At 40.0% G+C, this 13,963-nt stretch overlaps 1 protein-coding gene across 2 annotated transcripts in view; it reads left to right on the forward strand.

The window, feature by feature from the left end:
- Nucleotides 1-13,963, forward strand: part of MMP16 (matrix metallopeptidase 16) — a 469,099-nt gene that overhangs the window by 417,714 nt on the left and 37,422 nt on the right. For both annotated transcript variants that reach the window (XM_085605315.1, XM_085605316.1), the window contains one exon: nt 3,814-3,964. In XM_085605315.1, coding sequence (XP_085461441.1) covers nt 3,814-3,964 — 151 coding nt within the window. The remainder of the gene's footprint in view (nt 1-3,813; nt 3,965-13,963) is intronic.

A 13,963-nucleotide genomic window follows, 5' to 3' on the forward strand; every position in this document is an offset into this window, starting at 1 on the left:
ATAAACCCTTTTTGCAACATTAGGATAATGTAAAACTGGGGAAAAAAACAGAAAGCTCTAGTCTATACCTCGCAGCTAGCAAATAGCTCTTTGATGACAGTTAATAGCTCACTGCTCTATAATAGAATTTTAACTGCAAGTCACAAAATGATCTCTCGAACAAAAGCACTAACCGCTGACCTATTTATATTATATGCACTCTGTGATCTGCATAGTACACTTTCTTTGCAGTAGGCATATTAACCCTCTGTACTACCTTACAATTAGTCGAAATTTCCACTACACAAAACCTCTATCTCGATCCAGTCAGCGCCCGGTGCGGTGGCACCGATCGCACCCCCCTAGAGCCGGCCTTGAACATATGCACCATTAAATACAATGGACCCAAGTCACAAAAGTAATCTGAGACAAAATCCTAACTTTATGACTTTCGGTATTCACAAAAGACATTTAAGAGTAGTAAAGTTAGGATTCCTAACTTTACTACTCCTAATCTGAGACAAAATCCTAACTTTACGACTTTCTGTATTCACAAAAGGCATTTAGGAGTAGTATAATTAGGAATCCTAATTTAACTACCCCTAAATGCCTTTTATGACTACCGAAAGTCGTAAAGTTAGGATTTTGTCTCAGATTACTTTTGTGAATCGGGTCCTAAGTTCACAACAAGGGATGCCTATGCATGTTACCGTTTTAAGGGCTCATTTACAAAAGAAGTGGAATTTACAGCAATCATATGTTATATTTAAGTCAGTTCCTAAATTACTTTTCATATTGAAATACACAACACTGCAAAATAGATAGATTTTTTTCACATAAAACGCGCACTTACATCAAAGTGTAGATGAAAGTGTTTAACACACATGCATAGAAGAAGCATGTATTGGGTACGTAATCTGTGCACTCATGCTTATTTTACCTAACAAGTGCACCCTTGTGTTTTGGATGTCAGAGTCTGATTTTGCATGGTGTGACATATGCATGCATGTGTTTGTTTGCACGCATTTACTTTTTCATATTTTCTAGGGAAGGTACATGTGTGGTTGTGATGGATGGGGTTCTGACCCAATGAAGCCCACTTATAGTTTTTGCCTTTGAATAACCTGGTTTTTGGATCTCTGTTGTGAGTCTCACTAAACGAGCCACAGTCACTGAAAGCTCCAGTAAACCTCCAGTGCCCACCTTTTAAAATAAGGCTTGTGCTGCACAGGTGGGATAAGAGGCTCAGAGATGGTTTCATATGAACACATATGCACACTTATGTGCCCCTATGTGCTAGCTGAGCGAGTGAGAGAACTGTCTAAATCAGCATGGGATCTGTGCAGATGTAGGCTGTTACTATGGGGACCTTTAATAAATTGATTATGCAGGCTTTAAACTATAATTAGGCATTCAAAACAAAATACCCCAACATTTTATTGACTATAGTGTCTGTAGTGCTTCTGTTTAATTATGTACTGCTTAACTGCATTCACACTGTTGGAGAAACCTATACCTAAATAACAATTTTGCATTGGGTCAGCCTAGATAGAAGATTAACATGAAGTTCCCTAGGTGTTACTAAATACTAATGTTGCAATATTATACTCCTTCCCATTCCTTGGGATTTGGTGAGATTTCTCTGAGCCAGCCCTAAATTACATTCAGAATTTGATCTACCCTACTGGGCTAAATTAATTTACTGTGCTGGCCAGCAGGTAGATCAAAGTCCTCCTCACGCAATAGACTAAATTGGATTGGAATAAGTCTATGTCTGGTAGAGGAAGAGGGTGTGGCCAAAATCTAGATGGGTTAATTACGTTGACACTGACAGGCAAGCCTGGATATGCCTTCCTTAGAGAAACAATAGGAGAGCAGTCAGACGTTTGTCTCCATTCTCGTTCTAGGAAGATGCAGGCACATGCATCATCATAGGGTTTTGCGATTCCTTAATAGCGATTATTAAGGAATCGCAATTAAGGAATAGCAAAACCCTATGCATGTAGGAATCGCTAAAGAAATAGCGATTCCCAAAAATTCCTTAATTGCGACTAGCAAATTGCGAGTCGCAATTAAGGAATGTCTTCCCATTCATTCCTATGGGCCTCCAGGCCCATAGGAATGAATTAGAGATTGCGGGAGCAATTTGCGAGTACCAGTAGGTACTCGCAAATTGCTCCCGCAATTTCGATGGTGCAAGGGTGTCAAAATGACACCCTATTGCACCCATGTATGTTCACTCTGCACAAACATCAGGACAACATCAGCTTTATACTTTTATCTTATAACCCCCTAATAGGTGGTGGTCCTGCCCCTTGGGACTCTTCTGTTGCACTATGTCTTCTTTTTTACATTTACGACCCTGATTTTACCGCCTCAACCTTTTCCTATGTATCAGCCAGCCTTCCTATGTATCAGAATTTGTATCTATAGGAAACCTGCATTTCCCGTAGCACAACATATAAGCACGTAGCTCAAATGAAATTATTTTAGAGCAATGTAACGTACCTGAGTATGACTACAACACAATACTGCTAACCAAAGCACCAATACATTGATAACATTAAATCTCATGAGTGGTCTCTGAAAGCAAACCATAAAAACAGGCAGGAGTTGTGGCCTTTCTGGTCCTAGTAGTCTTTGCCTCAACTTTGCAAAGATTGCAGTTGGAGGAGGGTGGGGTAGCAAGTGGTGTCTGACTGCAAACCTGTAGTAGATGGTTAGCAGAGTTTCTTTTGTGGCTACCAGCACCTCCAATACCCTTACTAGAATGGTAAATATAAAGTACAGAATGCCGTAAGTCAGCACAGAAAACTTTCAGAGAGTGGAAGGAAGGCTAAGAGGTGTGGTGGCACTGCCAGCAGCCAATAGGAGGCTGGCTGATCAATATAGCCATATACCATGTCCATTTATGATATTAAGCCTCTTCCATGGCCACTAGCGTTTTCATCACCCCATTAACAGCCGAGTAAAAATAAAGTGCAGGACCCAATACAGGTTTGGTGATATTCAACAGTCTTGCACACAGGTCAAATTTGGTTGTGGCTTTGGCGTTGGCAAGAGAAACATCCAGAGGCCAGAGAATGGACTAGGAGATTTGGTCCAGCTGCCAGCAGCTAATAAGTTAGTTGATCACAGTGACCACATGCCCCTCCAATTATTTTTTCGAAGGGGCCACCAGCACCTTCAACACTACTCATAGAACCAGGTCAAAATAAATCGCAGAATGCCGTACTGTGTCTGTTCTGGTTAGCAGTCTTCCACAGAGGTCAAATGTGTTTGTGGCCTAGTTGTCAGCACAGGATCATTTCAAAAAGAGGAGGGTGGGCAAGAAGGTGGGGGTAACATTGCCAGCAACCAACAGGAGGTTAGCTGATTACAGTAGCCGCATATCCCACTTCTACAATATTAAAATCTCTTCTGTGGCCAACAGCACCTCCAATTCCCTTCTTACACATACTTAAAAATAAAACTCAAAATGCATTAAAGTTTCAGAATCTTTCTGTTGTCCAGTGATACTAAGGAAGATTGACATCTGATGATTTTCTTTTCGCCATCTCCACTGCCTAATTCTTTATTAAAAGTAGGATCAGAAAGATCATTCAATTCTATTAACACAGCGAGACTAAAACAGTTAACTAGCAACAGTACAATTTTAATAAGAGATGTTATTGTGCTTTTAAAATGTATTCATAAATGCATGTTTCTCCTCAAACCTAATGCAAAATATGACTTGTCAAGGTAGTTACTTTCCATTGAATGAAATATGAACTGATCTTTTATGAGACCTTGGATGTCTTTACATTGTTTTAACTAATATTTCCTTTTTTACAGGTAACAAGTTCTGGGTCTTTAAGGATACCACACTTCAGCCAGGCTACCCTCATGATTTGATAACACTAGGAAGTGGAATTCCTTCCCATGGAATTGATACCGCTGTCTGGTGGGAAGATGTTGGAAAAACCTATTTTTTCAAGGGCGATAGGTTAGTACTGGTACTTTGAAAAAAATAGGATTTTGTAAACAGTATTTAATAAAAATGTGGGTGAAATCAGATACCAATCAAATGCAAAACCCACCTTCTCTGCTAAATGTATCTGGTAATGCTTGGCAAGTAAGAGAAAATGACTCAGGCAGCCGCGGTTGCTTCTCTGACGTGAGGTGAAGTTTGTGAAACTTCCATAATCCTCTCTATATCATCATTGATAGGTTACAGCAACACTGATTACATGTCATTCAGTCTCACATAATTTGAAAACTAGGCAGTTAACACCACATACAAAATGTCCTTTTGCTCAATATGTCATTGCTCTGGTAAAACACTTTGTTTCCCCTCTCTATACTTTTGATTGCTATCTGTCAGTTGAATTTACCCCAATCCTGGAACTTCCAAGGTATTAATTCACATCTCCTCTCTCTTCCTAGTTATCATATTTCTCTGTAAGGAATGTGCCAGAGCGTGTTTCACAATGTTGTTCTTTTCAACTATTTTCACCCTACACTAGAGCGTGTGTCAGATGGTTCTCTTTTTGCTCCTTTGCACTAATGTCCCTTGTCTCCATACCTGCATGATAGTCCAATGTTTCCCATTCCATGCTCCAAAGTATCCACTTCCCCATCTGCCATAGGACACCACTCACACTGCTGCCACATGCCTGCCTCATCTCTACCCTACATGCAAGTTTATTGAGCCCCCATCCAACCTATTACTCTTATACATATATATTCAGTAGGTGCCTTATGCTTCCCCTCCTGGAATGTTTATGAAGCTCTGCTCCCATCTGTGTGTCCAAACCATTCACTGCCATGTGCATGCGTCAGTAGATAGCTCATTACACCCAAAGCTCTTTCTGCACATCCTCTGCTTAGCTTTCAAGTTGGCTATCCTCTGTGCTACTGGATTTTAATGAATTAGTTGAATCAACCTTCAAAATCATTGTGAAACGTCCAATCTCCCCTCGTCAAGACTCATACTTCTTTGTTCTACAAGAAAAAACAGTAAAACAAGACATTTTGAAAGACGTGTTGCGACCAGAGCTCAGTGTAATTAGAACACCCCCGTGTGATTGACCAATAAGATAGTCTATGTCACATGTAAAAATTACTTCAGTTGTGATTCTTGATACAAAATGATACCAGAACCTCCCCAGTATGCACTTATGAAGATATACGAAAACCATTGATGAAAATCAATCTATACAATCTAAAATTGACTGCAGTATTAACCTATCGAGAGCACATGCATCATAAATGAAGAGTGGGAGCAGATCCTTCTATGGAACAAGATCTGCTCTTATTTCAGTTTTTAAATTTGTTTCTTCTTTATAATAACTTCCTTTAAGTTCTTACCAATATTATCATGTTTTCAAGAACCAATTTTCACACTAGCTATTGAAATTATTACATATCATCCATTAGCAAACCTATTAAACAATACCAGCATGTCAGAATGGGTGTTTGAACTATGGTTAACTAAAAATGTACAGCAATATTGATTGGCATTGTTGAAAAGACACAAAATACAGCTGTTGGATACCATTGGGTGTGGTTTGACAGACAATCTTAGGTCTTATTTAATATTTCTCCACTGCCTGCCTAATCAACATTTTCTGCACTACTGATCTTCAACACAAACATTAATGCACTGGCCTACAGGGACACAGGAGCATTTTCAGTGATGGATTCTAGTTTATGCCTTTGAATGGCCCATAATTCAATTCAAAATGATAGTAGCAGTCATTGTTAATTCTTCTTCTATTCCAAGCAAGAAGTGAACAATTATTTACAGAACTTTGAGTCTATACATTTATTCCTATGTAAGCATCTCATTAAAGGAAATCATGGCCAAAACTAATTAGATCCATTAAAAAGAGATGCAATAAAGTATCTAAGCAAGTCAGGCCTGTATGTTTCAGGACTAGAAGTGTATTTTTTTCTGGCTGTGCCTCTTCCATGCAGCTTCAAGCATGAAGCAGTTCCGGAAGGCTTCTCTCATCCTGCTCGCTGGTTAACTGATGCCCCGTTTTAATTTAAGTTATACAGTCACTCAAGGTGTGTGAATTTAACTGATATTCTAACTTGTGATCATGGCAAGTTTTTGAGGTAATGGAATGTTTCAGTAGCAGCATGCAAATATCCTGGGGTGCAGAGGTTTGGGAGGAGGGGAAGAAGTGTGTGGTGGAGAGGAGAGCAGCATGAGTCCAGGAGAAAGAATGTGATACTATGGAATGCATTGGTGTAGAAGAGGAGTCTAAGGCCAAAATACTCCAGGTGTAAGTACCACCTCTCTTATTCTGACATTCTTTTCTGTTTTCCTAGAAGTTCCCTCTGTATTTCCCTTTGTGACTGGGTTTGATGGGTCATTGAGCTAGATTATTGCCCACACTGCAAATCTGATGTATAACAGGTCAACTCATGGTGGTTCAGGTCAGGAGAAACCTTAGACTGCTCTTCCCACAAAAAGGTTTTGATGGATGGCATCCCTACCATAATCCATAAGCTATGTCCCTCCTCTTGACAGAATATATCTAGCTATGATGTGTATTTGCAACACCCATGGATAATTCTTATTAGCTAGATTAAATCTAGTAACATTTGGTAACAGCAATCCATTTTGTTATTAAGTGTTATGTAATTGAAATATTGATTATCAACATCAGATAATGTTCAAGAAGGCAGTGATCACAATCACACTGGGTACACCCGCCATTAAGATTACCTGTCGCTAACTGTCAACACCCGTTTGTTTAAATGGTAAATTGTTGAAAAATGCTTCCCACACAAACAACATTCAGACTATCTCCTATTTCCTTGCACAGTGGACAGTCTGGGTGGGGCGTACATGTTTTCCTGTCAGATATGTTTTATATGGAGGCAAATACCAATTAATGCCATCAGCACATTATGAGAGGGGCCAAAACTTCCTCTGCCCAGCAGCAACAAGGAAAGAAGAAAATCTGGTACAGGCAGGTCCAGTCAGAATTGTTGGAAATTCAAATTGTAAAGCTTCACCTGTAAACATTTCCAGTGGTTGGCTGTCTAGCTGGCAAGGACTGCATTTATAATGTTGGACCATTTTTCATTTGTTAATTCACTCCCCAATTTCTCCCATGAGTCAGAGTCCAGCCGACTCATTCTATTTGTAAGATCTCTCCTTCCTTGACACTGAACTATTGAACTCGTGTTGCCAGGTTCCTTAGTATACAAGATGTCTAAACTGAAATATCAATACACCTGAAGCCTAAACTGGGAGAAAAAGCATCTATCCTTGAACAAAGTACAGCTGTAAAATTGTGAACAATGAAAATGGAGATTCGTCTATTATAAGTTGACATGGGCTTTGCTAACTAGATCTTGTAATGGAGATCTCAATCAACTAGTGATAACAAACAGCATAGAGAAGATCATCATTTTGACAGGTGGATTGCTCTTCATATCTCATTCAGTATGATGCCATCAGTCCTTGATGTCTGATGAAAGAAGTTTACAATCTGTGCGAGGTGAACTTGGATGACATTGGTCTTTGTTTCCTATAGGATAGGATCACAATCATTAGCATTTGTCAACTTTCATTGTGAACAGCGTAGTGATCCTGATCATCGTAATGATCACAAGAAGAAACTATTGAGTGCAAGTTTGGTACCTAGTGCTGTACTTTGTGATTTTCTACAGTTTGATTTACTGTTTACTATCTATGTATTTTTAAAGAATTGTTAAGTGTGGCTGTAAATTCTGTTTTAAGTGAGACTGTGATAAATGTGCTATAAACTAGCTAGCCGCAAGCTTTACACCATCTCCTTTGAAATAGGCCTTGAGTGTTTACATGAGGTATGAGTTAAGAAGGCCAAACATCCATCTCAGCACATTTATGCAGCAGCCTGTGCAGTGGGGAACATGTGCCTTCTCATAATTGATACCTTCAAACTTCACGGTTCTGCAAAAATGCCTGACACTGGTGGTAAAATGGAGGATGAGTAGAGGGAGTGTTGTAGAAGCTAGTTGCAGGAAAGAAAGGGTAGTAGGGGTAGAGATGGACAATGGCATGAGAGCAAAGTGAGTTTGTTTCATTTGAGGCATAATTAACATGAAGGTAGGAAGAGTATCTGGTTGATGTGGAGTAGATATAGGACCTGTCATTTGTGAAGTTGGAGGGCTTTGGTTGATTAGAGGTAGAAGGCCGATTTTCAAGAACATTCAAAGCACTCCAGTCTGAGATTTTAAAGGGAGCCTGATGATTTCAAGTTTGAGCTTTGACCTATCTTATTCTGTATATTACAAATTTTTGAGTTAGTTTAGCGTTTCATTTCATGTAGCAATTGTGCATCACTTACTACAACATGGTTGATTCCTTGGACTTGAGTTTCACAAATGCCCATATTCCCAATAGAAATAAGAGACCCTTTGCAATTCCCCTTCTTATGTTTACAATTTGATAAAATATAACTGTACTAATAAAGTGTCAGTGCACTGTGCACAACAACTTCACATCAAGATTGAGATACAGGGCATCCTTTACAAGGACCAAATGTATCAGTGCATCAACAATTAACAGTGCAACAATGCAATATTAATCTCAAGATGACATTAGGCAGAGTTGGAGGAATAGAAAGGTAATTAACAGATGCTGAGCTGCGAAGAAATACGGTGAATTTGCCAGATGAGAAAGTAGAATGTGGTCAGGAAGAATGTTGATACTAAAGAAAAGTAGCCTAATTTGAGGTAAAACTAGAAGTGGGGCTATATGTTGAAGCAAGGTCCAGTTGAGACAGCGTTTAAATAAATGGGGTTTCAACCTATTTTCAGAATTGTATTATGGTCAATCAGTGTCCTAAGGTGTCTGGAACATTTTTTCTAAAGCAAGGGGCTGATCCGCAAAAAGATTTTGTAGTGCTTTACAACTTTTGACATTTTATGTTTCCATATATGTAGATTTCCCATGTTTTTGTTGATGTCCAAGATCTTGACATATGAGCGAACATCCTCAGACTGCTATTGGAGTAGTTTTGTAGAGGTGAAGCAAGCCATTTTGGATGTTATTTTGGCTCTTAACTGTTGCCAATGGAAATCACTTAGGACAGAGGAAATCTGGTCAAATATCCTGGTGAAATAAACTTTGTTGCAGAGTGAAGAATGGCTTTGGTTGATGTTACGGAGGGCATTCGACTAGCAGCCGAAATTGAATTCCCAAAAGGAATTCAAAATAACTGCAGGGCCGACTAAATGGTGGACATCACGGCATTGAAGAAAGGACTAATGTATTTTATAGTGTGAACCATGGCTCTTGCTTTTGTGTCTTGAGACTTACATTTGTGAAGCCATGGTCTGACATGAGTCAATTCACATACCTACTGGACTGACATCATTGATCTTTCAATGGTATACATCAAAACTGTGGAGATAAGAAGGGCAACCTTTGGTAAAGTTTTATTCTTGTGGTCAGGAGTAAAAATAATTATGGTTTTCTTCAGACTGAGCTTAAGAAGGGTTGAAGACGTCCAGTTTTGTAAGTTCAAGAGGAAAATGTTTGGAGCACTAGTGTCCTGGATTGCAAAGATCTTTAAGTACTACTCTGTTGGGGAGTAGCCTGTAATGCATAGTTCATCACGTTTCTTAGTAATTGCATATACTAAGTGAACAAGAACAACACTTCAACAGGGACAAGGGTAGAGGAGATGCTCCCTAGATTGACTAGCTAGTTGTGATTTTTCAGAAAGGATGAAGTCCAGGTTGAGCCTTCATCTCTAATGCACATGCAGTTCTCAAGGACTTGGAGGAGGCTATGGTGAGGCCCACACCAGCAAATTAGGAAAGATGAGGAGGCAGGCATCATCCTTGTCCAACATGCAGTGCATATGGTCCAGTATTTTAAGTGTTACTATTTCTGTGCTGCTCTCTTCAAAAGTCATTTTGGTATCTACCCAATAACTCATTTTTTTGAATGTCTAAAGTCATCAGATGGTTGGTAGGGTATATTAACTAAATAGCTATTTTTATACAAAATTCATGTGACCACAATATTGAGTGCCAATATATCTGGAAGGTGAACATATATGGCAAAGTATAGGTTTACTATATCTGACAGTGAATATATGTACCTTGACAATATACATATCTTCATGGTTCATGGATGTGGAGTTTAAAATAGTAAGTCCATGTATACCTATCTAAACATACCGTCACAATATTTTGGTACTCAGTATTTAGGAAACAAACATTTTGCCTGTCAATATTTCTGGCCTGGATAATTTTACATACAATTGTTAGGTATTTGTTATCTTACTGTCTCTATGAAGTGGGGGAATGTTTCCTCACTTGTGTAGTCAGGGAATATGCCTTCTTTCAAATAGATGTTTATCTGTCAATTAAATAAATACAAAATAGCTTAATGTTTCTTTTTTGTCAATGAGACAATAATGGAATCTTAGTGATAGGAAGTTGGCTCTAATTCATTAATGATCTTGCAGAGTTTTGTCTCTGTGAGTGGTGTGAAATAAGAGTAGTGCCTAGAATGTATTGAAATCATAGGAGATTCCTGGAATAGTATGTGTAGTGTGAAGATGGAGTTCCTGAGCAAAGCAATGTTGTTGGTTAAAAAGTTGAGGAATTCAATGCATTTGAAATATAATTGTTAGCAGTGAGATTCTGCTATTGGTGCTAAGTTGAGTTTGACAATCTTGAATAATTCTTTGGGGCAGTTTTGAATGTAATTTATCAAGATCTGACAGCTTTGGGCTTTTGCAGAAATTACTTATATTATCTAGTAGATTCAGACCAGACCACACCTATGAGACTGAGCCAATCCACTTTTGTCTGATCACAAATGACAAGGGTCTTGCTGTTTATGTTTGTGTGAGAATTGTAGAATTGTTTTTAGTTGCCTTAGGCTAAGAGCGTCTTGATGGTCATGATGTAGCCTTCAGATATATTGCCCAGGTAAAGATTAAAGTATCCTAGATGGATGATCAGAGCAATCATCACTTGTTGTTCTGTGCCATAATCAGTGAGATCCTCAGTGAAGGACAATTGTGGCTGCTGCCAATCTGACTTGGGGGGGGGGGGGGGGGGGAGGGACGCAGGGAAAAAAAAAAAAAAAAACACACTTACTTTTTGCTGTCGTCTGCCACGATCTTCTGCTCCCTCGTCATGTCTCGCTGCTCCTCCGCTTAGGTCATTACAACTTTTAGGAGCACAGGCTCCCAGACTCCCTACGGAATCCTAGCGCTTCTCTCATGTAATTACTCATAGCATGAGAGAAGTTCTTGTATTGGGCTGAGCGGGCCAGTTTCATGCTCTAGCAGGACAGGGAGCCGGTGCCCCTTAGCACTGCTGATATCTCCGAGAAACAGCCTAGAGATATCAAAGTGCGCATGTTGGTTTGGCTGTCCTAAGACAGCCGGCCAAATGACTTGCGCACTTACAGTGCCTACCATCACTCCTCCCCCTTTTCCTGATCCTGAAACATGGCCGCCTCACCCTAGACTCATAGACTGAAAGTGAAAAATAAAATGACAATAAAATAATTTGATTGTCAGTTTATTTTTCTTATGCTGGATTTCACTAGTGGGGCGACGCTCCTCCGCTATAGCCGAGGAGCCACCCCTGATGAAGGATATGGGAGATCTTGGTTGATAAATTAAAACAAAATATGTAATTGTATTGATATTAAGTGACGATTTCAAGCCTGCTTTAAGAGATTCCAGAAACTCTGGGTTAGGGGCAGTAATTTGTGTGCTGGTTATGTTGATGTGATGTATTAAAGCCAAATCACCTCCTTAATTTTTTTTTTTATTACATACTAAGTATATCATAGCCCTTTGGGGCAATGATGGCGAAATAAAATTGACGGACATTGTAATGAAGAGGAAATCATGGTTCCAGTCAACAATAGGTTCACTAATACATGGATGGTGACTGTTTGCTGATGGGCAATTGTGTAGGCATTCTTTTAGACTTTAAGAGGAAGGCCTGTCGGTGAGATAGTAACTCTAATTTTATATGAAACTATATGCTGTGTTGAGCATAGCTCTGGTGATAATGGGCCGGATGACAATAGTGCAACACTCTAAGTGCCAGATAAACAACCCTTTTTTGCACTCGCATACGGGAGATCGGCCTGTTCACGACCGCAATAAAGGGTCATGCCATGTACAAACGCTATTTTGCGAGTCACAAAATAGCGTGTGCAACTCTCGCTATTAGGAAGGGGCGTCCCTTCCTAATAGCAAGACTCCATGCCATTTACTATTTTTTTGCGACCGCATATGCGGTCGCAAAACACTTGCAGTTTACCACCTACTTGTAGTAGGTGGTATACCACTTGCAAATGGGAAGGGGTCCCAAGGGGACCCTTTCCCCTTTGTGAATGGTGCGAAAATATTTTTTAAGAGCAGGCAGTGGTCCCAGGGACCACTGCCTGCCCTTAAAAAATGAAACTGAAAAGTTTCATTTTTCTTTTTTGAATGCCTCCCGTTTTACTTTAAGGAAAGCGGGCTGCATTAACAAAACTGCTTTATTGAAAAAGCATTCACAGGCATGGTGGTCTGCTCACCCCAGCAGGGTAACATCCCTGTGAGTGCTAGCCATTCCCAGTGGGGTCGCAAATTGCGCTTGCTTCATGAATATTGATAAGGCATGCAATTAGCATCCCCATTGGGAATCACAAACAGTGTCTGAGACACTTTCGTACATTCAGTTTGACAAGTTGCAAATTGCAAGTCGCAATTCTGCGCAATTTGCGATTCACTAAACTGAATGGTCGTACATCTGGTCCCAAGTGAACTCCCTACAGTGGCCTGAATTGATGAAGTCGGAATGTGGACAGCAGGGAGCTATGCAGTTTGTAGATTGGTCCTAGTCAGTCTGTGTCAAGGAGCAAAATTGAGTATGGAACTCAAAAATGTGTTCTTGTTTTGGATCCTGACTTGGATTGCTTGGCACAGTGAGTTATATGAGTCCAGAAACAGAGTAAGAGTGTATAGCAGAACAGAGATTGTTGTTGCAGTCTAAACAAATCAGGAATGGTTGTAGTAGTAAATAATTGATGGGTGCTATTTTATTTATTGCTCAACAAGAAAAGTTGAATCAATAAAAATACTGGTTGAGTACTATTTTGAGTTTATTTGAAGTGGTTGTGTGTAGGTTTAGTTTTGCTTGTCCATCAAGAATTCATAAGTAAGAAGGGATGGGGTCATGTCTGAGGCATGAAGTTGTGAATCACTCCAAACAAAGCTGCTGATGAATTAGTTACATTAAAAAGAGGCTTCTTTAGAACAAACTGGTCAGCTGGGTGACTTGGTGGATGGCAGTGGGAGCAAACAGGTTGAATTCAGAGGTGCTGTTCAGGCAGGAATAGTGTTCATTTCTTGGACTACTGTTTGTATTCCACTTCCAAAGCAGGAAGGCCCTGTGTGCTTGGCACCTGTTGTGGCTGAAGTACAGACCATGTTAATTTCAGAAAGCACTAGTCAAGAGCAGCGGCGCCCGGCAGCTTTCTATAACTTTGAGTTGGTGTTGGTAGTCAGTCACAAGACGATGATCCCATCAAGAAGACTCCTCTCAGCCTAACTAAAGGGAGCTCCTCTTCCAGACAGCCCAGTGAGTCTAGCAAACAGCTCTGAAATGTGCTGAGACTCACCGAAGTCTCCCTGCTTGCGTCAAAGGAGTCCATCTTCACTAATATCTGCCTCCAATCTGCTCATGACCTCTCATGGGCGTCTCAGTGCAATCACCTCTATGTCAAAACAGTGTGATTCAAGAATTCTATGTGCTGCAGATTTGTGATAGATTTTTCAGGCATTTGAGCCTTTACAGCCTTTCATCACTGAAGGTGGGATGAGAGTGCACACTGGGTGGCTGTATCTGTCAGTCTCCTCCTAGTTACATGTTCCACCTTTGCCTGCCTGCTCTGCTCCTGCTTCTAACTGCGGCCAGACTATTTTGTAACATTATTTTCTGTTGCATAGAAAAATAAAGGGCCTGATTCCCA

This window comes from Triturus cristatus, chromosome 5_1 (assembly GCF_964204655.1).
Source record: "Triturus cristatus chromosome 5_1, aTriCri1.1, whole genome shotgun sequence".
In the NCBI taxonomy this organism is placed as follows: domain Eukaryota; kingdom Metazoa; phylum Chordata; class Amphibia; order Caudata; family Salamandridae; genus Triturus; species Triturus cristatus.